This window comes from Melanostigma gelatinosum, assembly GCF_949748355.1.
Source record: "Melanostigma gelatinosum genome assembly, chromosome: 10".
NCBI lineage: Eukaryota > Metazoa > Chordata > Actinopteri > Perciformes > Zoarcidae > Melanostigma > Melanostigma gelatinosum.
The window spans coordinates 21,943,836-21,968,908 of NC_136643.1; the positions used below are offsets into that span (position 1 = coordinate 21,943,836).

General features: G+C 42.4%; 1 protein-coding gene across 2 annotated transcripts in view; it reads left to right on the forward strand.

The window, feature by feature from the left end:
• The window catches only part of LOC306783491 (neuropilin-2-like), an 88,849-nt gene that overhangs the window by 17,672 nt on the left and 46,104 nt on the right, over positions 1-25,073 (forward strand). For both annotated transcript variants that reach the window (XM_079277161.1, XM_079277162.1), the window contains exons 3-7: positions 5,946-6,127; positions 15,546-15,773; positions 18,233-18,388; positions 18,496-18,665; positions 22,989-23,144. In XM_079277161.1, the coding sequence (XP_079133287.1) occupies positions 5,946-6,127; positions 15,546-15,773; positions 18,233-18,388; positions 18,496-18,665; positions 22,989-23,144 (892 nt within the window). The remainder of the gene's footprint in view (positions 1-5,945; positions 6,128-15,545; positions 15,774-18,232; positions 18,389-18,495; positions 18,666-22,988; positions 23,145-25,073) is intronic.

Below are 25,073 nucleotides of genomic sequence, written 5' to 3' on the forward strand. Positions count from 1 at the left end.
TCTCTCACTCACACACACACACACATACACACACACACACACACACACACACACACACACACACACACACACATACACACACACACACACACACACACACACACACTCAGGTAATGATGATAATATCAGTAGTCCGATTTACAGACACTCCCTGAGGCCCTGAAGGTCTGCCTGATCAATGTCTGTTACTGTAATGGCCGTGTGTTTCTGTGTGCATGTATGTGTGTGTGTGTGTGTGTGTGTGTGCGTGTGCGTGTGTGTTTTATTGTGTGCGTGTGTGTATGTGTGCATGTTTGAAGGACTGACCCTGATCAATGTGTGTTAAAGCCATAATGAGGAATCGATTGGTTGTCCTGGAGACTACAGCTGGACACACGTGCACACGCACGCACGCACGCACACACACACACACACACACACACACACACACACTGTCCATCTGTCTGCAGTAATAGGCCTATTACTTGATAACAGTGAAGTCAGTCACTCTCTATTAACTGCTTCAGTGACAGACTGACTACGGCTGCTTTTCCTACACAGGTATATGAACATACAGAGGGTGAGCGTGTGGGTCATGTGCTCATACATTTGAACTAACGCATAGCAAATTAAAACACACTATTAGTGGTGCAGGGTCCATGCAAACACTGATTCACTTACTGTGGATTCAATTGGGTACGAATGAAAATGGTAGATTAGTACAGACCACATCCTAGTCTGAGACAATAGTTCATAATTCAGTATGCAAGAGGCTCCCTTAGCTCGGATTTGGTGTTTAAGCTACGTCTGTGAACATTTAGAATTCTCTTTCAGGCTCTGTGTTTCAAATTCTGTATCATGGTTACTTATGAATGTGTAGTGTTTGAGATTCCTTGTCTCCAGGGTTGTATACAGGAGAAGTGAGGAACATCAGCAGCAGCAGCTGAACTGGAGCCGAGTGTCATGGCTTAAGGGAATGATCAGCGCAGCCGGAAGCATCTTTGAACAGTCAGAGAAACCTCTGCTGAATCCACCACCCAGAGTTGTTCTTGTCCCGACAGAGATGTGTTTACATCTCTTTCTGCGAAATGTGAATGAGCAGATGGCGAAGTTGAGAACAAAAACCTGAACTAAATATATAATAACTAGAAAGGTGCTGCAGATCTCCACCAGGTGCGTCTGCAACAACCTCTGCTGTATTGTGTGATTGAATGGCAACAGTATATCAGTTTGTTTAAACATTCATTTCAAATTCCAGTGACTCTTGAACTGATAATTAACTTCACACTGTGTTCTTAGCTGATTGTCGAGCAACTTCAGTTTAATCAGTTCAGTTCAAAGTTGGCTTGGACCTTCCCTGTGTTTGCTGCACAAGCATAAAGGAAAGTAAGACAAAGAAACACACTCGATACATTTTCATTTAGACCAATTCACAATTTATGACAAAAGTTTTTAAGAAACTTTCATTCAGCGTGAAAACACTGACACATTACTACAACTCTGGCCTGCTGTCATCTCTTATTAGTGTCTGTGTGTGTGTGACTAGACGCTCTGTCTACCCCTGATGTTTGAAAGAAATGTGCAGGTGTAAGAAGACAACTCCAGACCTAAAGAGAGAGAGAGAGAGAGAACGTGTGAAAAGCAATTAAGACCAAGGCAGAAGGGAGGACGGGTGGAAGTGCATCTGCAGCCAAACCTTTTCCTTGGTTCACGTCAGACAGACTTTTGAGAGCTTTCTCGCTCATGAAACAGCCCTACCCCCAAAACACACACACACACACACACACACACACACACACACACACACACACACACACACACACACACACACACACACAAGCACACCTCAATCATGACGTCAATTGTTTTATTCAGCTTTAAGTCCTCCAATCTGTGCTTACAATCCATAACAAATGCTTTTTACAGCAGTAACCGCCCATGGAACACATTTTGGAAGCAACATAGTTTTTTCATCATTCCTTTCATGCAAGCAAGGAAAAAGCAGCTCGTACACTCTTTGTCGACAAGAGAATTTCGTGAAAAGGGTGGGAGAAACGAATTCAGACTTCTTGTCATTCCCTATGGCAAGTCTGAAAAAAATCTCTGATTGGCTGCAGTGAGATATGTTGAGAGAGAGAGAGAGAGAGAGAGAGATAGATAGATGATGATGATGATGATGGGATTAATCAGCTTGTTAGAAGCTTTTTTCCTCCTACACAGAGACAGATCGTAGGAAACCTCAAACTCCTCCGTATCCATCCGAGTGCATGGCCACAGGCTCTGTGTGTGTGTGTGAACCAGTGTGTTGATGTGTGAGACAGAAAGTGTGTGTGTTTGTGCAGGTCTCTTGCGTACGTGTGCGTGTCTGCTGACTTAGAAGTGGCTGTGTACGTCTTCCAGGCTGTAGCGAGGGAGGAAGGGATGGAGGGGACACCTGTCTCTGTCTGTCCGAGGGGAGGAGCTGGCAGGGTGAATGCAGTGTCGTGTTCTCTCTCTGACTAAAGTCCACACTGTGCCGGCTGAGTTCAAAATCTGTTTCTCTTAGTTTTGCTTCACCCCAAAAACAGAGCTATCCTCAACAGCATGTAATCTGTAAAAAAAAAAAAAAAAAAAAGGGCCAGCATCACGTTTTTTTTGTGTGGACAAGGAAAACTGAGTTTTGGAAAATGATTTTAGGAGTCTGCTGAAGAACTGTCAGAGGCTATGTAACTGTCAAGTTAATCTATCCATCCATCCTCTCAGCTTTGTCAATAAAGAGTAGTTTCAAATTCAAATATTCACAAATTCCAGCATCCTCTCTCTCTCCCTCATCTCTTCCAGCTCTCACCCACACGTTGGGTCTTGGCCACAGGTTTTGCGTCTGACAGCACATCAGAGAACTCTGAAGAGGAAAAAGGGGACAGAGCGAGAAAAGGAAGGAGTCAAAGAATGATTGGGGGAAAAAGACAGCGTTGGAAATTAAAACACTGACAAATAATCAGGGGAAGAGTGAGCCAGGAGGAGGAAGAAAAGGAGATCTTGTCAGGATCCACGAGTAGCCGTGAAACAAAGTTGTCATTTCACAAAAGAGGAGGAGGAAACTGTCTCCGGGATGAGGCGTTCTCTTGGGAAAATATGACAGGAACTGCGACACACACACACGTATGCTGGCACACGCAAACACGCACACACACACAACGCTCACAGTGCAGTGACAGCTTGCGTCATAACTGTGGTGTTATAGTTCCACGCAAAGCAGAAACAAAGCATGATGTGAGAGTGGGAGGTGTATGACCCTCATTATGTCAGGAGCTTGTTCACCTGTCAGAAAATCACAGGAAACACACACACACACACACACACACACACACAAACTGCAAGCGCATGTACGGTGAGAACCAGAGCAACACACGCACACATTGTGTCTATGCACAATAGAGTTATCATCTGTGACTTGACAGCCTTTTATAAAGCTATGGGGGTTCTGTTGAATCTGCTGCTTTTGTCTGTGGTGTATGTGTATTACAGTAATCACCATTTTGGGGACAAAATGATATTCACACATTGAGGTGATTTACCGCCCGTTTGGGGTCAAAAAGCTAGTCCCTAAAAGTTAAGAAACACAACTTTAGGTTTTAGACTTGGCTGTGGTTATTGGTAATATACAGGATTTAAAGCATTCATATAGCAGCAAACAACAGTTTTCTCTGTAAAGATATAGTGGAGTTATGTCCCTCTGTGTGTGTTGTAATACGAGCTTCTCCTTGCTTTGTTGACATAGCCTGGCCGGTCACGCCTGCTGTTTGTGCATGTTAGTGCATGTTAGTGCACACGAACGTGCCCCACTCACGAGCTCACGGCCTCCGCTCTCATACGGCGAATAAAGCTTATCACACCGTACCGACCAAGGCGTCATCACAGAAGCGGAGCATTCGCCCTCCAGTTCCCCCTCAGGTAAACACTGTTAGCGTCGTTAGCGTCGGTAACTGCGAGCCACCTGCTCAGCATTCGCCAGGAGAGGCAATAGGTGCTCGCAATCCTGTTTATCGCAACGTTAAGGGCTGGGGTTTGGAGTGTCCAGGGAATAAATGCTAGTGCCTGAAATATCCTTTTAAGCTTAGTAGTAGTACTATCATTCTATTGCACATGGAACTTCATCTGTTGAGTCACTGGCCTTCTGTCGCTGGTTTATGGTATTTTAAAAAAAGTCAATAAATGTTGTACTTAAAGTATAATATCTCTTAAACTGTATGGAAAAGACAAGATGCTTTGGGTTCCTTAAGGTTGAGGCATATCCATTTGATTACTTTAGAGAAATGTAGAACGCTCAATATTACAGCAATTAGAACTGATCAATATGATGGACGAAGATGTGCAAATAGAGTCCAGCCATAAGAGAAACTCTAATTAAAATGTAAGTCACTTAACTCAAAGTCAAAGAAAAGTTGCTCAAGGAATTTCTTTCCGGGAAGCTATTTCAGAGGCAGGCAGTTGTGTGTTCGGTATCCAGACACGGAGGCAACACTCCTTCTGTGGGTCCGGAGACAGGTCCCGACATGTGTGGTCAGAAAACATGAAAGAAATGGGAATAAGAATAGATTCAGAACCTTCCCGTTCTGGATGAAAGGAGCGTCACATGCAGTCTTTCTGTCTGTAGCTTTAGGTAAATTCCGATTTGAATCATGGCCTTCGGTATATATGAAAAGAACGATAAACAAGTTGCAGCACTTGATGTGATATGACAGGACAATTGTTACTTTAATGCCAGTTCTATTCCCACAAACCTGAGTTTAATCTTTGTGTACTGCGCAATCCATGCATCATAACACATCTATTCCTTCATTTAGTACCAACATGGTTCGTTATATTTCAGCACAGCCCTTGACTTTCTCTGTGAACTGAAGTCCCCCAGGCTGAGTTACAAACATCATTGAATTAGACCTGGGCAAAGATGGAAACTAGAGTCATTTGTTCCAGGTTAATCCTTTTCCAGCATCAAAGGCTGTAAGTAGGGTGCATCCGTAGTTCAAAAAGCTCTCACAGTCTGACTCTGGCCCTCGTGTGACATGAAGCAAAACTAAGTGAAGGACATGTTCTTGTTTTATATATATATTTTCACGCACAATACAAGACTTGTTTACCTGTCATTCCTTCTTAAAGTATTCCATTGCCTTGCTTTAAGATCATGAAACTTCTAATTAACTTTAAAAAAAATTAGAAACATTTGTTGTGTGAGATTGGGAGCCGGTTTTCTTATGAATTTCTAAAGTTCAGCACACATGTGACACCACTGTTTCCTCATGCAAGCTGAAGGGAAGCACGTCATCTTACAGTCACACTCTCCATTTGTTTGTATTATAATATAGTTATAATCCATAAAAAGGTGTTCTGTAGACCATGAAGCCCATAGCAGTTGGGGTATATAATCACTCGCTTACAGTGCAGTTATTGAATTTTAAAAACGGTTTCTCTTTCTCTTTCTGCCTCATGCAGGTGGTTCTTTTCTTCCTCCACCATCTGTGAACTGCCAATGTCTTCTGCTGCATTCATTTGAATTGTAATGACGCCCGATGCGTCTGCTGATAGTAACTGTGCTTTCTGAAGTCCCTCTAGCCACTGATGGATGCAAGCAAATGTGCTCATTGCTTCCGTTATGTTGCCAAAACTAATGTGATGTGCCTGCCGGAGGAAAAAACTGATACAGAAAAAAAAACTCATAACATCAGAGGCAAAATGGCTTGAAAAGATTTAACAATTTCCTCCTCCTCAAATTAAAGTCTCGTCTCCACTCTTCCACGAAACATCTCATCAGTAGACAAATTAAATGTCTGTACATCAAGCATGGACTGGAGTAGATATTTAGCACTGTAGGTTATTAATGCCCCTGTGTTATTACATTTCACAGAAAATTATATTTGCGTTTACCGTTTGGACGTGCTGCTAATCTCACGTGCTGCTATTCAATGCTATTTGTTTGTCTTCTGCAGGTACGACTATGTAGAGATCCATGATGGGAACTCGGAGACGGCCGACCTACTGGGGAAGCACTGCAGCAACATCGCCCCTGCACCAATCATATCGTCCGGTCCCTCACTCCACATCAAGTTTGTTTCGGACTACGCCCACCAGGGGGCGGGCTTTTCACTGCGCTACGAAATCTTCAAAACCGGTAAGTGGACGTTGCTTTTGATGCTTTTGATACAGACAAGGTGATCGTCATGCCCCAGCATGTGACATTTTAATGTGGCTTGGAAAAGTTTTCCTTTTCAATCGTGATACTCTACCTAAAGTCTGTATTTTCAGAATCCCTGTAAATTAACTCAAAGTGGCAATAGAAATGTTTTTTTTGCTTTAACTTTTGCACAATGTAATGGCTGTAGAATGTTGACACCATGGACGTTTGTTGAAGGCATCATTGGAAACTGGCAGGTGATTGGATGAACCATCTGTCAATCAGTTGGAAGAAGAGCAAAGACATCTTTTCCATCGAGAAAAGCCATCGATGTTGTTCTTTGCAGGAAAATTAAGCATATCAACCATTGCGCAACCAAAACAGGAAGAGGCTAGCGTTTTTGTTTTCCCCATAGCTATCAGTAGCTATTCCCAGTTACCAAAGTCCATCAATGTAAGCTCTTTGCAGTTACTATCCCCAGAAACGGAAATGGCAGTCGATGAAACAACTGAAGTAACCGTGGAAAACAAAATGCAGTGTCTTAAGAGGACAAAAAAAGTTGGTTTTACAAGCACCTTCAGATTGCACCTTTACGAAAAGGCTATTAGTAACTGTATTACAAGCTACTCATTGAGGACTCAACATGCTTCATTAGGTGAACAAGCCTCGTTTATCTCCCTGGTGTCATGGGAGACAGAGAGAAAGAGACGAGAGACACAGCAGAGGACCCCTGAGAGCCCTTTAGACTGTCCAGGCGAGACATCTCTCCCCTTTATGGCACTTTGTGTGTGTGTGTGTGTGTGAGAGCCTGACATGGCTCCCCTTCACGCTGCCATGGGTCAGCCAAAGTGAGACCAATTGAGATCAAGGGCGAGTGAGACAGAGGGGCGCATAGTGTCGGCCCCACAGCCATCTTGTCCCGTTCCCCCTGAAAGCATTCCACACATGCCCTCTTAATTGAGTCCTGAGCCCTATTCCCCTGAGAGACACACACACACACACACACACACACACACACACACAGAGGGCTGAGGTTACTAACACAACACGTGCGGTTGTCGGTGTTTCTCACTCTGGCACCAGCCTTTTGGGATTTCCCGTGTGTGTGTGTGTGTGTGTGTGTGTGTTTCTCTTGTGCTTGACACAGTCCACCTGATGGACTTGAAAACAACAAGGGTGTCAGTGTTCACACCCTAGCACCCGAGAGAGAGAAAGACAGAGAGAGATTTGTGGATCAATTAATTGATTTTAGACGTATGACCTTCTACAACATACCGTCCATAAAAGATGAAACACTATTACGGCAGTTTCATGGGAAGAGTTTAGATGAAGTCTTTGTTTACAGTCGTTTGTAATTCATCGCAAACGTTTGGTTCACAATTCTTGTACATTACTGCTGTTTATAAAAAATGTAAAAAAAAAAACATGTCACGTGTAACATTTTTAGAAACAAAGCAAAACATCTTTAATTGTTTTCACAGTTTTAAGTTTGTAATTGGTTTTGAAAGGGTTTTGTAAATCCAAGACTGGTACAATTTGCTCAAAGAAGAGCATGCAGTCCTTGAAACAGATTTAAACATGAACAACGGTGGAATTACACTGAAGATGTTTCACACTACCACAGCTTTATAACGCCTCTATCGGCATGATGACATCATTTGTTTCCCGCTGAAAAAGCCCTGATTAAGGTTCGGTATAGGTATAGACACAAAAATGACTTGGTTAGGTTGAGAGAAACATCATGGTTTGGGTTAAAATACATACTTGGTAATGTTAGGGAACGTTGTGGTTTTGGTGAGACTTTGACAATCATTTACCGCGGTCGCCTGTGTTAAAGTCCGCCGTTTTGTTCAACCCTCCACTTCTGCCACAGGCCACTAGAGGTCTTTGTCACTTGAATGTGAACAATTTTTGGGGCATGTGCCGAAACAATTCTATTCAGAGGGATTCCTACCTTGTTATCATCAACGACAGGATCTCTGGTTGTCAGGACAGTTGATTTGATTGATAAATTATACATGAGCATGTACTGGACTTCCTCTAGTTTATCTGTTTGTGTAACTTAGTGTTTGTATGTATGTGTGTATTTGTGTGCCCAGTGTTCCCTGGCAGTAATAATGGAGCCATTTGGAACATTCAAGCTGTTGCCATACTGTTAACAAGATCTTGTTATCCTGGAAGGTGCAGCAGAACGTCTGGTTATGTGGGTGACTAGATTTTGTGTGTTTGTCAGGGTGTCTGTATGTATGTGTTTGTGTTTGTGTGTGTGTGTGTGTTATACTGTTTAGCTTCACGATGAACTGTCTAAATATGTATCTATCTGTGCCACCCATGCACATTCTGTTCTGGTTAACCTAAAAGGAAGTCGGAAAGTCTGTCCTCTCGTGTATTTACACGGCCTCTCATTGCTAGACACAAAGAACATGGGGGGGAGGAAACAAGGAGAGAGGCAGTTGAAGAGAATAGTTTTCTGGCATATCGGCAATTTATTTTTTATATTGTCAAATTTCATTTTTACAGTTCTTTGTTTTGTCTTCCCCATAAATCCCATCTTTGAGAAAATTGGGATTTATCAATGTATTTTTTTTACTGAAAATTTTGTCTCTCTGCCACAATCCATTCCTGTTACTGAGGTCTGTGTTTTGGAGCAATGAGAAGGTGTGCTAGAGGAGATTGTTATTATGCTCTGGGTGTCCTAATTACTGTACGCCTCAAAGATTAACAGTCTGGACGGACACACATACATGTGCAGAAACACAGATCTACCATGAAAAACACTAACCTAAAACTCAGAAGCGTACATGTGCATCGTGTCCATTATACAGTAACGTTTGCAGAACATAAAGAACAAATAAACAGCTTGTAAAAGGACATAATGCATTAGCACAAACAGGTGAAAAAAAACCTTCTGCACAAATAGTAACAGGCATCAAAATGATGGACTTGGGCGAACCCAAAGAATACTTCAACACAAAAATACATAGACATGCCATACTTATTTTTGTTTACAGCTCTGTCACAATGGATACTGTAGTAAAATTCCAGCCAATAGGAACACTGCCACCAGAATGGGACGACCAATCAACATTCACTGTCTAGGCAGTGTGCCCCCAGCTGTTATGGTGACCTAGAACTCTCCAGACACACACACGCACACACGCGCACACACACACACACACACACATGCACACACACGTATGAATGCAGTGAGGCATGTTAATCCACTGCGAACGAAGAAATGGTGATAAAGTGAAGGCAATGGGGTCTGCGTTTAAAAACAGCAAAACTACATCAAAACACCCTTTTATGAATAAATTATACTCGGATTGTAGTGCACGAGTTGTGTGAGAGTTTGAAAATTGATGTTTTTGATGTAGTTTTGCTGTTACTCCATTAACTTCGATCCATCAAACCTAACCTTAACCAAAAAACAAATTTGAACCTAAATAGTTACAATTTACCTCGCCAATTTTTGCCCTAAATAATAAGTGAGTCCCCATAAAAGCAACTGTGTCAACACACACACACACACTCACACACACTCCTCAGGCGCTGTAATGTGGAAGCTATCGTGACAATCCTTCCAATAACTGCTGTTGTTTACGTTCTGCCAAACACCTTTAGGCACTTCCTCTCTGCCTCTGTCCGACTACCCATCAACTCAGTTTATTACACAGTCTGACCAATCAGATTGCTTGCTCCTCCTTCCTCTGGCTTTCATTGAGGAAAGTGGATCCAGATCTGACCCAGTGAGGCGTGAAACGTGCTCTGTGGTAGGGCTAAGGTAAAAAAAGGTATAACTTCAAAATGCACAACAAAAATTAACCTGGAATAGAAATGTGATCATTTCTGCAGCATATCGTGACACTTTTTTTTTGCCGACATTGCTGTTTATAGGATATTTTTCACTATGCTTGGATATTCTACCAACACACTTTTTAAAAAATATTTCAAACTGCATGACCACTGATCTCTTACAAATTGTAAACACATCCCTTCTCTCAGGTGTCTTCCCACAAGCCCTAAAAACTGCAGTTATTAAACCGCTCCTAAAGAAGGCTAGTTTAGACTCCGCAACGATGAAAAATGATAGGCCAATATCAAACCTCCCATTTCTAAGTAAAATAATTGAAAAAGCGGTTTTCCAACAGCTGACCAACTTCTTGGCCGTAAATAACTGCTTTGATGTTTTCCAGTCAGGCTTTCGACAGCACTGAAACTGCTCTTGTTAAGGTTTTCAACGACATCCACTTAAACATAGACAATGGCAGAAGTTCAGTCTTAGTCTTACTAGATCTCAGTGCTGCATTCGACACGGTCGACCATGCCATACTCCTAGAAAGACTAAACATCTGGGTGGGACTCTCTGGCACAGCACTTAACTGGTTTGAATCCTACTTGAAGGGCCGAGAATACTTTGTGTCTGTAGCTGATTACACATCAGAGCTGACTAAAATGACGTGGTGTTCCCCAAGGTTCAATACTGGGGCCTCTTCTGTTCAACATCTACATGCTTCCACTAGCTCAGATTATGGAAAACAACAAAGTGTGTTATCATAATTATGCAGACGACACACAAATCTACATAACTATGTCACCAGGGGACTATAATCCCATACAAGGGCTGGGTAACTGCATTGAACAAATCAACAACTGGATGTGCCAGAATTTTCTTCAACTAAACAAAGATAAAACAGAAGTAATTGTTTTTGGTACCAAGGACGAACAATTGAAAATCACCGCTCAACTTCAATCACTGATGTTAAAACCCACAAACCAAGCCAGAAATATAGGTGTAGTTATGGATTCAGACCTCAACCTGAACAGCCATATCAAGACAATTACAAAATCAGCCTACTATCACCTGAAGAATATATCAAGGATTAGAGGACTTATGTCTCAACAGGATTTGGAAAAACTTGTCCACGCATTTATCTTCAGCAGACTGGACTACTGTAACGGTGTGTTTACAGGTCTCTGTAAAAAGTCCGTCAGAAAGCTGCAGCTTATTCAGAACGCTGCAGCTCGAGTCCTCACTAAGACCAGGAGGGTGGATCATATCACCCCAGTTCTGATGTCTTTGCACTGGCTTCCTGTCCAACAAAGAATTGACTTTAAAATCCTGCTGTTGGTTTACAAAGCACTGAATGGTTTAGGGCCAAAATACATCTCTGATCTGCTGCTACCTTATGAACCATCCCGACCCCTCAGGTCGTCTGGGACCGGTCTACTTTCTGTTCCCAGAGTCAGAACTAAACATGGAGAAGCAGCGTTCAGTTTTTCTGCTCCACATATCTGGAACAAAGTCCCAGAAAGCTGCAGGTCTGCTGAGACCCTCAGCTCATTTAAATCAAGATTGAAACTTTTCTGTTTGCTGCTGCCTTTAATTGAACCACATTCAATTAATATATCAATCAATTTCCTGCATTTCTGCATTTTACTGCTGTATTTTATTTCTTACACTGTTCTTAATTGCTTTTAAATCTGCTTTTCTTTTGCCTTATGTTTTGATGCTTTTAATGGTTTTATGTGAAGACAAGTAAAAGAACTGCACAATATATCGCCATTTCCTTCGGGACCGAGTTCGTGCAAGGCGTACACTATAAAACGCAGATCGGCAGAGATCTTTTCCAGACGTGGTTTGTGTGCGAGTAATTGCAGAATTGCGGCAGTGTATGGTTGATTGCGTGCAGCGTAATGTCTCAGGGAGACATCGATTAAATCTCCTTTACTTTTGCCTTTATGCTTTTAATGGTTTCATGTGAAGCACTTTGAATTACCTTGTTGTTGAAATGTGCTATACAAATAAACTTGCCTTGCCTTGCCTTGCCTATGCTACCTACTAATGGAGATTTTATAATGGGAATAATTTGGCAGATGTTTCTACTACAGAATATATTTTTTTAATTGGTTTGTTTGTAAATATGAGAATAAAGCAGACAGTGTTTTGGTCATGGCAGACGTAAAGTGTTCCAAAATGTCAAACTCAATAATAAAACTGAATATATTTCCCTGATTTACATCATCAAAGTAATGTTGTGTTGGAGCTTTTAGGGGGTGGTTTTCTTGTGACAGTTTGATTTCATATGTCAGCGGTAATTTGGTTGAATAGAAAGTTTATTGTGGAGGGAAATCCCTGCTGTGATTCTGTGACAGAGGCTGAAATGTAATGTCGGAAGAGTTTCAGCATCACAAGCCTTCAACTTAAATGACACCGAGTTTGAATCTCACCATACATACGGAAAAAACAAGCTGTGGTTCTGAAGGTTCTGTGGAGCGGTGTGTGTGGGCCTGCAGTGTGTGTGTGTGTGTGTGTGTGTGTGTGTGTGTGTGTGTGTGTTAATGCAAAGGTGGAGGGAAGGGGGAATAATTGTGGGTTTGATCCGACTAATAGCCCATTGGTATGAAAGACAGTTTATGCAGCTTACCACACACACACACACACACACACACACATTTATATAGGAAATAGACCAAATTGCATGCTCGCCATAAAAACACACCCACACACACACAAACTGACAGACCATGTCCTGTCTCCCCCGAAATCAGTGAGCCATAAGCACCACCGCCAGATCTACCCAGCAACACACACACACACACACACACACTTCCTCCAACCTTATACCCCATAGCGAAACACGTGTTCCTTTCACACTCATCCAATTCAAACAGATGGGAAGTAAAGAGAAAAGAATAGGAAATGAGACAGTGGGAGGGAAGGGAATGATGGAGCTGAGGAAGATGAAAAGATTTACAAGGATGAAGGGAGAAAAAAGAACAGCAGGAGAGGAGAGCGTAAGAAAGAACCAAAAAGAAAAGGAGAGAAGCGGGGATATACGACTCTAAAAAAGGAAGGGGAAATGAATGAGGAGGGAAGTTGAGCGGAACAAAAGTCATAGAAAAAAGACAGATGTACTTAGATTTACTACGGTATTAAACTCATTTCAAATACATTCCTTGTGGGGGTTTTAGTGTGATTTAAAAATAAAGAGGAGGGACAAGGTGGAGACAGGCGTTGCACTGAGAGAGAATGAGGAGGGACAGAAAGAGAAAGGAGGGCACAAGTGTTTTTGCAATGTTCATGAACATGAAGTAATGAGAAGGGAAAAATTGCTGCAGGCAACATAACTGGTCAGGCGTTCACTTTGAACACACACACACACACACAGTCTCTCAGACCCACGCTATCCAGCTACTGACTCTGTGGGGGGGGGGGGGGGGGGCAGACACAAGGGGGAACCCAGCGAGAGACAGCGCGTTGTATCTGACATCATTGCATGAGGGACAAGGTCACAATAACAAGCAAATCAGAGTGGAAAGTGGGACAGAAAAACAGACAAACGCGGATGAATCAAGACAAACGGACCGTCTCCGTCACCCTAAAAATAGATTGCAGGTTGCAGTGGAAAATGTAAGGCATTAATATAGATTAGCAAACGAAATTGTGAAAAATACATTTGGTGTACTTTCATTTTACTATCATAAACAAAACAAAATGTAATTTTTGGCTTATTTCCTCACACAGTTGCCGTGCAGGATTAGTGAAATTCGGTCCCTGTGGACTAAAGCGGTAGCGGTAGTCCCGTTAGCAAACCTCTCATTTTACTGCAGAAGGACTCGCTCAGTCCTGGTTCTGCTTCTCTCTTGTCTCTCTTTCCTCCACCAATACGGCCTGGGCCACCCAGCAGCGAGGCTATGCTGCTGGCCATAAGAGGAGCCGCTGCTCCAGCAAAACTAGCCAGTTCCTCAATCAAGTTCATTATTGACATCGCGCAAAGCCCAATACAAGTCAGAAGAAAATGCATATAAAAATCCTAAAAAGACACTTTCAGTCGCAGTCATGAGCACAAAGCGAAAGCCGTGTAGCAGCCATTGCAGACAGCTGTATTGATAAAAATCACACGCATGAGACGGATGTGTGTGTGTGTGTGTGTGTGTGTGTGTCTGTGTGTCTGTCTATCTGTCTGTCTGTCTGTCTGTCTGGGTGGTTGGTCATTCATGGCTGGGTTGACTGGAATAATGGTCCAGTTGGTGCGACCACATCCACTCCATATCGTGTGTATGTGTGTGTCTCAGTATTAATATAGAGGGTATTACAGTCATTCAGAAATGAAGAGCCCCAGATTACCCCCCAGATCACTGTGTGTGTGTGTGTGTGTGTGCACGTATGATGATATCTAAAGCTTCTCATAACTATTAAACCACCCAACCGTGATGCTGTCAACAGATTCCACATCTGCCTTTCTCTCTCCTATTTTGCTGTCACTAACACACCTTCAATTTTCTCTTGGTTACTGTAGCTTTCTCCACGCTCAGTTTGATTTCCCACTTTGTTTCTCTCTTTCTCCGCCCTTATTTGTTTCAGGAGCATACAAGTGTACAGAGAATGCAGAGAGAACAGGCTTTTGAATGATTCAAATTGCTAGCTTGGAAATACACCTGTTTTCAAAGCAGAAATCATTTTATTAGATCATTTAAATGAAGGATTTGATATTTTCTTTGGTATTTCTGTCATGTACAGATATGCAATGAAGATGTCTGGATAATATGTATGTTGATTTTGTCTAATGTCAAGTCTATTTGATCATGTGACGAGACAATATGGTGTGTGTGTGCTTTATATAACCATCATGCACTGGGGCCCTTACTCCACTGATTTGTTTCCTTCCGTCTCACTTGAATTCCTCGATCTCTTCTTTTTTTTTAGCACTAAGAGCAATATATATATTTATTTGAGGTTGTGTCTGCATTTTCCCAGGTTGCTCGTTGGGATGCAGCATCTTGCACAAGTGCACTTTATATACATGAGCAGATGCATTTTTCTGTTACAGACATCCAGACTTCGGCTTTCTGGAACTCAATCCTCTAAAGTGTTGCTCTCACGCTCTTACTCTTCTGTGTCTTTGTCTTTACAGATGACACAGTATTAATACAATACTGTGTTACCGCTTTAAAAGCCTGCTTTAGTTCAAATGCATGTTACCTTTTTTTTAGCTGGTAATCTGCAGATCGTATTCCCTACATGGTCATTTTGAGGATATATCCCTCTTGGCTTAGAGTTCTACCCACAAGATCCACCTCTACATACAACTACTGCTACTTAAGCACTCAAGTGAAGACCTAATTGTGCCCAAAATACATCTTCTACATGTTTTCCAACATTCACATCAGCTGCATTTAAAGTAGTTAACGTGGAGTTAATCTCTCATAACCTTCTATCTGGTCAATAAAGCTGAATACTGGGAGTAATTAAACTGTTCTGCAGGTATTTAGTTTGAAAGCACCTTCCTCTAAAAACAGCACCTCTGAGTGTGCGCCCTGGATAATATCATCACGTTGAAGTAGAACCACAGTCTATGGTGTCAAACTGCTCTAAATAAATGTGTTTTTTGTGTCTGCGTCTTCATCACAGGCTCAGACTGTTCCCGTAACTTCACCAGTGCCACGGGTCTCATTGAGTCCCCGGGCTTCCCCGACAAATACCCCCACAACCTGGAGTGCTCCTTCATCATCATCGTCCCCTCCAGCATGGATGTGACCCTCACCTTCCTCACCTTTGACCTGGAGAACGACCCCCTGCCGGGCGGAGAGGGGGACTGCAAGTACGACTGGCTGGAAGTGTGGGACGGGCTCCCAGGAGGTGAGATGATGATGATGATGATGATGATTTTATATGACAATGAAGGTGCAGAGACAATTGTTGGTGATGAGGAGCTTGATGAAGGTGTTAAACAATAATTCAGCCGATTCACTTGTCAATTCGCAGAGCAAATTTAAAATGGTGCGTATTCTGCCCTGCCTGCGTCATTATTGACTGAGGTGGAGTAGCAACTATTTTAGTAGCTATGCGTTGGATGAAAGCTAAGCTTACAGGCAGGATGTTGGCACCTATTGTGGAGAAGGGGAAAATAAAATAGGAGTTGTTGAGAGGAGGGAGAAAAGGGGGGAGGTGAGAGGAGGAGCGGTAGAGGGTGAGGATATTTCTAGACTCGCTCCTGGAAGGAGCGGAAGAGTTCAGAAGAACAAATCTAAGGCTCAGAGACCTTGGATCTAGTTTCAAGAGATGGAAGAGGTAGAGAGAAAAAGAAGAGCAGTGGAAGGGCAGGGAAAGGTCCTCCACTTGCTGGGAAGACTGGAACAAAGGAGAAGTTGAGATGAGTAGATGAAAGCCAGTAGAGCACTGAATAAAGAGGAATAGGAAGATTTGTAGGGAGTTCAGGAAGCTGGAACGGAGGAGGAAGGAGGATTCATTTTGGATGATAAATCTTTACTCCTTATTATTTACATGCCATATTTAGTTTTACAAATTGAACCATATGATAGAAGAGATTTTTAATTGCTTAATTCCCAAATATTGTAAGGTATTTAGAATCCAGCCATCAAAGACTGAATAGCATTAGATTAGTAGCAAAGGAGAGTAAACAGAGTTTCTTTTCTTCTAATGAAGAGCTTTGATGTCAATATATACAGAGAGGAATATAAGGTGGTTAAAGGAGGAAAGCAAAACGCCACGACATCTTTGCTACTTTTCAGGGGATTAAATAGAAGACAGGAGAGGTTCAGCAAAGTTGAGAGTCCAAAAAATAATGATGAAGATGTCCAGAAAGGCAAAAACAGAGGGATGGAGGAGAACGAGAGGATGAAAGGCTTATGCTCTGTGAGAGACTACAAGAAGGATAGCAGGATGAAAGGAAAGGAAGCAAAGTCAAATGAAGTGGGTGGAGGTTGAAAGGGAAGGAAATATACAGGATGAGATTCAGAGGTGAAGGACTTAGTTTCAACCTTTGTATGAGTGTAGAGTCCGAAGCAGGAAGAAAGGACAAGAAGAAAGACAAATGGGAAAAGAGCACGGCCATGTTTGTTTCCTACAAGGTTGAAATGTGTTGAAGTGTTGATGGTTGTTTTGTGTGTGTCTGTGTGTTTTTCCATTTTCCTCCCCTATGAGTGTATGAGTGTGTTTGTGTTTAATGACAGGGCCAACTCAATGCTTGCACTCATTTCCATCCATCCTCAGCAAAGCGGTATCATCGTGTGTGTGTGTTACTACATAAAGTTCTGTATCTACCGGGGTCAGGCAAGGGACGTATGTGCCTTCTGTCAATTTTAAACATGCTGAAATTAAATTCATGAACACAGAGGGAGGAAGAGAAATGAAACCATTTTTGCCTGAAAGCCAGAAATATTAAATATTCAATTCGCAAAAACAAATATATTCAATTTGTTGGCCCAGATATTTATGCAAACATGGGTCATTTATTTTTAGAAATCATCTCTGTGGATTTGAGATTCTCTTACTCTTTTTTTTTTCTTCCGTTTTCCTCACCCAACAAGAAAAGAGTTATTACCGTTATTTGCTCAAGAGCCCTATTTCAAATATCCAACCATTCCAAACGAGAAAAAAATAATTCAATAACACTGATCGATCGTCGGCTATTTTCTTCCCCTTCCTCCTCCACAAGCCGCCTTGTGTGTACAGTATCTGTGCGTGTGTGTGTGTGTGTGTGTGTGTGTGTGAGAGAGAGGAGTCAGGGAGGAGAAGGATGAATCAACTATCTGTGCTACCCATCCACACACACACACAAGCATGCACACACCCCGGGGCTCTAAATCACACTCATCTGTTTGTGTTGACATATACAAGTTGTGGTATTAGAGAAGAGGACAGTACGATTTATATACATACACACACACACACGCACACACACACACACGCACATATAGTACACGGTGTAAAACCACGTCCAGTCCAGGGATAGAGTTGATAGATGAAGGGAGGAGAGGTGATGACGTGAGAGGGTGGAGTGATGAGCAGATGTCAGCGGAGGCAGGAGTGATGAAGATAACGGCAGAAAGAAAAAGACAATGAGAGTAGCAAAGGATAGAGAGAAACAAATGTGAGGATTAAGGGATGAAAGGATTGTCTAAGGAATAGAAAAAATGATGAAATCATCTCGACACCTGGATGAGTGAGATCATTGCAACATCTTGTGTCACCAGAATATCACGAGTCACAAAAATAAACCAGCCGATGACATATATATTGGTTTCAGACAGAATTTTAAGTGATGGCTAATCCAATACCTCTTGTTTGATCGACAGTGGGCCCTCTGATTGGTCGATACTGCGGGACCAGGGTGCCCCCTGAGATCCAGTCATCTACTGGGATTCTCTCTCTGTCCTTCCACACTGACATGGCTGTGGCTAAAGACGGCTTCTCAGCGCGATACAACATGACGCACAAGGAAGTCAGTGAGAGTAAGTAACATAGTAGTGTGTTTTTTTTTTTTAATTATTCTTTAATAACAAAAATTGCAAGAACATTGGTGTAAATCTCTTCCTCTCCTCCTGCCGTCCTCTTGTAGCTTTCCACTGCAGCAATGCATTCGGTCTGGAGTCGGGAAAGATCACAGATGACCAGATCACAGCCTCGTCAAGTTTCTACGATGAACACTGGCTGCCACGACAGGCCCGGCTCAACTATCATGACAACGGATGGACGCCCAATGAAGACAGCAACAAAGAGTACATACAGGTACGAGTTTTGGAGCCGTGCGTCAATGAATTCATAGATGGTCTTTTGGGTCCATTGATAAGGTTGCCGTGGAATCTTAGTCTTGAAAAAGTTTTCTACGCCTAAACTAAAAACACTCTTGCGTTGACATGTCACACATAATAACTCCACCACAGCTATATTTGTGTCAGCGTATGTGGGAGTGAGAGAGAGAGAGAGAGAGAGAGAGAGAGCGAGTGGGAGGTGTAGTGATATCAAGGTTTAGCAGCTAGATGTCTGGGTAAGGCATTGTTTCCCGTATTTTATCACAGTGCCAACTTCCTGCCATCCCTGTGCCAAATGTGAGTTATGAGGCTGTCTGGGTGAGAGGGGCAAGGGAGTGTGAGGTTTACTCACCCCTCAGACAGAAATGAATTCAAACCAGCCTGCGAGGCGCTCTTCGGTGAGACGCCTTCGATAAACAACAGATTATCTTGTTGGGTGTCACCTCCTCGTAGCCTTGCAAAGACTGCCCACAGCTTTTTGCGAAACTCATTGTCGACACGGTTTTTTCTTTTTTTTTAAATAGGTGTAATGTCATGCATGATTTCCCTTCATTATGCTATCAGTTTGAACCCTTCATGTACCCAATGTAAGATGCAGCCTGATCTATTTCTTATGATTTTAAGAGCAAGTTGCGAGAGCCATAAATTCATCATCGTCGAAATCATTTTTCATAGTTTGTGCCAACTGGTCAGGATGCCAATCCTGCAGCACAATCACCCCACAGAAAAGCTCACAAATAATTAGGCTTTCTTTTGTGCAGCATACATATTCCATCTTCTCTAAAGATGACCCAAGATGTGCTGCTTCCAACAAAAAAAAAAGATCACAAGTGTGTTCAGTTAACAGTAAAGGAGCCAGTGAGGGATCTGTGTTTTGCTCAAAGAGACAAGAACCAGGCAAGCACCTCATCTGTTCATTTGTAGACACGGTGACACAATCACAGACAGCCACAGACAGATTTTGGAATAGAAGCAGCAGTTCTGATTGTCAGAGCTCTACTGAGGCCAAACTCTGGACCAGCAAACACAGGAAGGGACTGTGGCCAAGAGGCAGCATGAGGCCAAGGTCCCATCAGTCTCTTCCTTCCTGTTTCACCTCAACTGCAGCTGACAGCTCGCTCTCTCCAGCCCCCTCTTCAAATTAGCTGACATTAAAGAATTTGCTCAACATGAATCGCTTGAAAGACTCTCCATATTTTTTTCACGGAATTCTTTTTTAAATTTTTTTATAAAGCTCCTCAACCCATGAACAGACCTCGGTTTCTGAATTTAGTTTGTGACATGTGTGATCTCGTCATAGATTTGTTTGGAAAAGAAGTTTCCACTTGTCCGATGTTGCCTCTCTGTCTCTCTCTGGTCACCGGTGTTGTGGTCGGGTCGCCGCGTTCCACAGAGGCTCTCAGCTGTTCCACTGCGTTAACACTTTGCAGAGAGCAAGACCCCTGCATGTGTGTGTGTGTGTGTGTGTACATAGGTATGTGCATACGTGCGTGCGCAACCTCCTGTCTTGACAAGCAGCTGTCATGAATGCCAACATGCCTCTCCTTCTTGCATGTAGCACCCCCTGTTCTCTTATAACTGAGTGTGTGCTCGTGTGTTCATGCGTGTCTGCGTGAGTGTGTTTGAGTGTGTGTCTGTTGATACGTGTGCCCACGCAGTTTAGGCATGCGTGTGTGTTGCTATGTTGGCTCAAGAGCCACATGTGTCGTTTAAATCTCTCTCCAGGGCACTTTCTCTGACATTCTGTGATTCTATTGTTTTATTCTGTTCTAGTCTGTTCTGTTCTGTTGTACTCTATTTTATTCTGTTCTATTCTATACGATTCTGTTCTATTCTGTTCTATTCTGTTCTGATCTATTCTATCCTAGTCTAGTCAGCTCTGTTCTGTTCTACTCTATTTTATTCTGTTCTGTTCTGTTCTATTCTATTCTATTCTAGTCTAGTCTCATCTAGCCAGCTCTGTTCTGTTCTACTCTATTTTATTCTGTTCTGTTCTATTCTATTCTAGTCTAGTCTAGTCTCGTCTAGCCAGCTCTGTTCTGTTCTACTCTATTTTATTCAGTTATATTCTGTATGATTCTGTTATATTCTATTCTGTTCTATTCTATATGATTCTGTTCTATTCTGTTCTATTCTATTCTGTTCTGATCTATTCTATCCTAGTCTAGTCAGCTCTGTTCTGTTCTACTCTATTTTATTCTGTTCTGTTCTATTCTATTCTAGTCTAGTCTCGTCTAGCCAGCTCTGTTCTGTTCTACTCTATTTTATTCAGTTATATTCTGTATGATTCTATTCTATTCTATTCTGTTCTATTCTATACGATTCTGTTCTATTCTGTTCTATTTTATTCTGTTCTATTCTGTTCTGTTCTGTTCTATTTTATTCTGTTCTATGCTATTCTGTTATATTCTATATGATTGTGTTCTAATCTGTTCTATTCTATTCTGTTCTGATCTATTCTATTCTAGTCTAGTCAGCTGTGTTCTGTTCTACTCTATTTTATTCTGTTCTGTTCTATTCTATTCTATTCTAGTCTAGTCTCGTCTAGCCAGCTCTGTTCTGTTCTACTCTATTTTATTCAGTTCTATTCTGTATGATTGTGTTCTATTCTATTCTGTTCTATTCTATACGATTCTGTTCTGTTCTATTTTATTCTGTTCTATTCTGTTCTGTTCTATTTTATTCTGTTCTATTCTGTTCTATTCTGTTCTATTTTATTCTGTTCTATTCTGTTCTATTCTGTTCTATTTTATTCTGTTCTATTCTGTTCTGTTCTGTTCTATTTTATTCTGTTCTATGCTATTCTGGGCTGGTCCAGTGAGGTGTGGTGCAGATTGATGATGTGAGTTCTGGTGGCTCCGTTATTCTAACAACTCTGTGATTGATGAGAAGCCTTCCCTGGGAAGGCTCACTTAGCATACCCCTCTCTCTCTCTCTCTCTTTCTCTCTCTCTTTCTCTCTCTCTCTCTCTCTCTCTCTCTCTCTCTCTCTCTCTCTCTCTCTCTCTCTCTCTCTCTTCTCTCTGTCTCTCTCTCTCTCTTTCTCTCTCTCTCTCTCTCTCTCTCTCTCTCTCTCTGTCTCTCATTCGCTCGCTCATTCATTCATTCTTCACCTCCTTCTATTCTCTCGCTCTCTCTCCTATTTCCCTTACTCCTCACCCCTCTTCTTCTCCCCTCTCCTCGGTTCCGGACCATCGATTAGTTGTCTTGGTGGATCTCTGCCTGGCCCTAAGCGTGCAGACATTTCTGTGTGTGTGTGTGTGTGTGTGTGTGTGTGTTGGAAGTAATCTCAAACACTCATCTCTGACAGATAACAAACGCAGCATTTTACCTCCCCCGGTGTTTTGTACTACTGTATACCCCAGTGGGACGTACAGCACACACACATACACACACATTGACACACAACACGTTCTGATTAATCGAAAGGTTTCAACAGCTCCATTGGAGGGGAATAAATGTTACAACCGACAGTAGAACCTTTCTCATCTTCTGCTCTTTATTTGTCTGCAGCCTCTCTTTGTCTCAAAACCTTGTTTAATGACCCTCAACTAAATAATGTTGAACCCCGGATGTAAGTCCAAAATATCAATATAAAAGTCCTCATTAGTCGCTTTAAAACATTAACCAAACAATATAATGTGTTTCTAAAATTTAAATATTCCTTTTGTTCCTTTCAATTGTGCTTTATAGAGCGAACATTTTTCTGCTTGGTCTGCTCATTTTGGGCACTGTGGAGCAAAACAAATGCACTACTCGAGGGACCTTGAAATGAAGGAGTTTGAAGTCTGCATTCAGCGCACAATGATGTCTATGTATAATGCAACAGTGCTCGCAGCATGCCAGACATGTAGCGTAGCATCCACAATCAGGATGGGGAGGTGATTATGGCTATTGTATGGGAGGAAATTAAAATGAGCCCCGGGTCGTTACTATATCGATCTGCCAGGAGAGAGAGAGAGCGAGAGAGAGAGAGAGAGAGAGAGAGAGAGAGAGAGAGAGAGAGAAAGAAGGAGAGGAACATAGAGCGGTGAAGGTGAGAGATGGATGCTGATAAGTTCAGGTGTATATTAGCTCTTTAACCAATCTAATGTTGTAAGAGCTTCAGCAGGAGCAGCGTTTTGTCAAGTTGGATTCTGGCCTAACATTAGAATTTGATTTGGATCAGGGAAGGTTGGAGAATGTGGTTGGGATTTCAGTTCATCATTAGTTCTCAGCTTGTGTGCATCCTTTAATATTTTGTTCATGTTGTTTTAAAAAAAATTTTTTTATAAAACTTCCTCTGTCCTCTCTGCCAACAGGTGGACCTCCATACCTTAAAGGTACTTACAGGCATCGCCACCCAGGGCGCCATTTCAAAGGAAACTCAAAGGGCTTACCATGTCACCACCTTCAAGCTGGAGGTCAGCACCAACGGAGAGGACTGGATGGTCTACAGACACGGCAAATATCATAAGGTAAGCACAAATACACACGCACAAAGCACATGCACAAACACACATATTCCTAAAACTCAGAGTAGTCAGGACGAGGGAGAAGGACTGGATGCTCTCAGGTGACACACATGCCTAGGACACGCACACTCATGGAAGTGGCAGAGAAACATATGAGACGGGATATATGCAGCAGCACTTGACCACGAGGGCAAAATTCAACCGGTGTCTGCAATCACAGCCCTTCCACCGCCGCTCAGCGGGCTTCATTTAAGGGTTTACGACCTAGCCAGAATCAGCACACGTCTCCAAGCTCCAAGCCTTAGCTTACATCATTGACTGCAGCTACACTTACAGTAGACTGCACGGCCTGTTTTTCACATCCCATCTGGTTTGTGTTACTCGCCGGTCAGAGTTCTGCCGAATGTCGACCTGGTTGGACAGGTGTCCAAGCCGTTTCTCTCGGTGGTGTTAAAGCATGATGAATCATCAGTGAGCGAGCTGCAATCTGTGGGAGCCGGGTCGAAATGAAGCAGACGGTACCCAGGGTCTTTAAAATGGTTGCAACCGCAATTAAAGTAGAGGAGCGTTCCAGTGGTTGTGGCTGTTTTTTCCATCAGGGCCGTTCTCCCGCTGCTATAGCGGTCACACATGTTTGTCCCGCGGGCTAACGCCACGTCTAGCTTCGTGCTATAAACCCACTCATACATGCACACACACTCACAGTTGCATACAGGCAGTACAGTGCAAATGCTTCTTGTGCTCTGAGAAGGAAACAGGAGATTCAGTCGAACCATCTGGGGTTCCTCTGTGGACTGCAGGTTCCATAAGGCTTATCGATGTAGCTAACTCCCAGAGAAATGATTGATGGGGAAAACACGGGGAGTTGTGGAGAAAGGCAGTCTGGGAGAAAATAAATACATTTGTTCAGGAATATTAGAAGAATGAGGACCAAGGAGGTGAACGTAAAGCAAGTTTTTATTTTTTTTAAATCAGGTTTAGAGCTATGAAGCTTGAGTTGAATAGAAAAATAATAATTTTGGCAGTTTAATTGGTGCAGTATGAACCAATTCAATCAGTCAATTCACCATCATCACTCACTTGTATTGACAATCAAATAGCAATATTCTGCTGACACTAAGCTATTTAACAATAACAATCCAATACTATCATAACCATTGATAATATTAAAGATGATGTTTTGATGTCAGATGTTGGCGCCACCACCCGTAATCACTTTTGATTTCCCCATAACCCTGGAAAGCTGCGTTCACAGCAGAATGCCTACGGGAGGCACAGTGTGTGCGTGTGTGTTTTTGAAGAGGAGGAGGGGTTTAGAATAAATCAGCAGCAGTTTCTGGTGGAATATCCTTCTCTTGTCACACGAACACACACACACACACACACACACACATATGTGCATCGTCAAACCAACTGGTAACGGCCTATTGAGCCCCCCTGGTGAGACAGTCTGTGCTGTAATCTGATGGTTCAGCTCAGGGTCCTCAGTTGTTTCATTTTATCCTCTTCTGTATATCATAATCTCATATGTACGATACGGATATTAACCAGATATATTGGGTGTTTTGTCATACTGACACTGTCTTTCTACTATGTTGTTCTATTCTGTACACACAACATCTATTGCATGTCTTTCCTTCCAGGGAGAGGGAAGCTCTTCCTAAAGAGTTTATTCATGTTCATATAACTAGAGGGTCTAAAGACAGAGGCATATTTTTGATTTTTTGATATTGAGCTGTGTAAAAATGAAAATGATTTACTGCATACGGGCTTGTAATTTGGTATGGACGTTATGGTGCTTCTATACTTGAGATGAAAGAGGAAGCAGAGTAAAGGTAGAGCAGAGAGAGCTGAAAAAAAGACAAAGAGAGGGATGGTCATTTATGGGATGATGAAATGATGGCGTCAGCGTCTTGGGGCCAAATGTCAGCT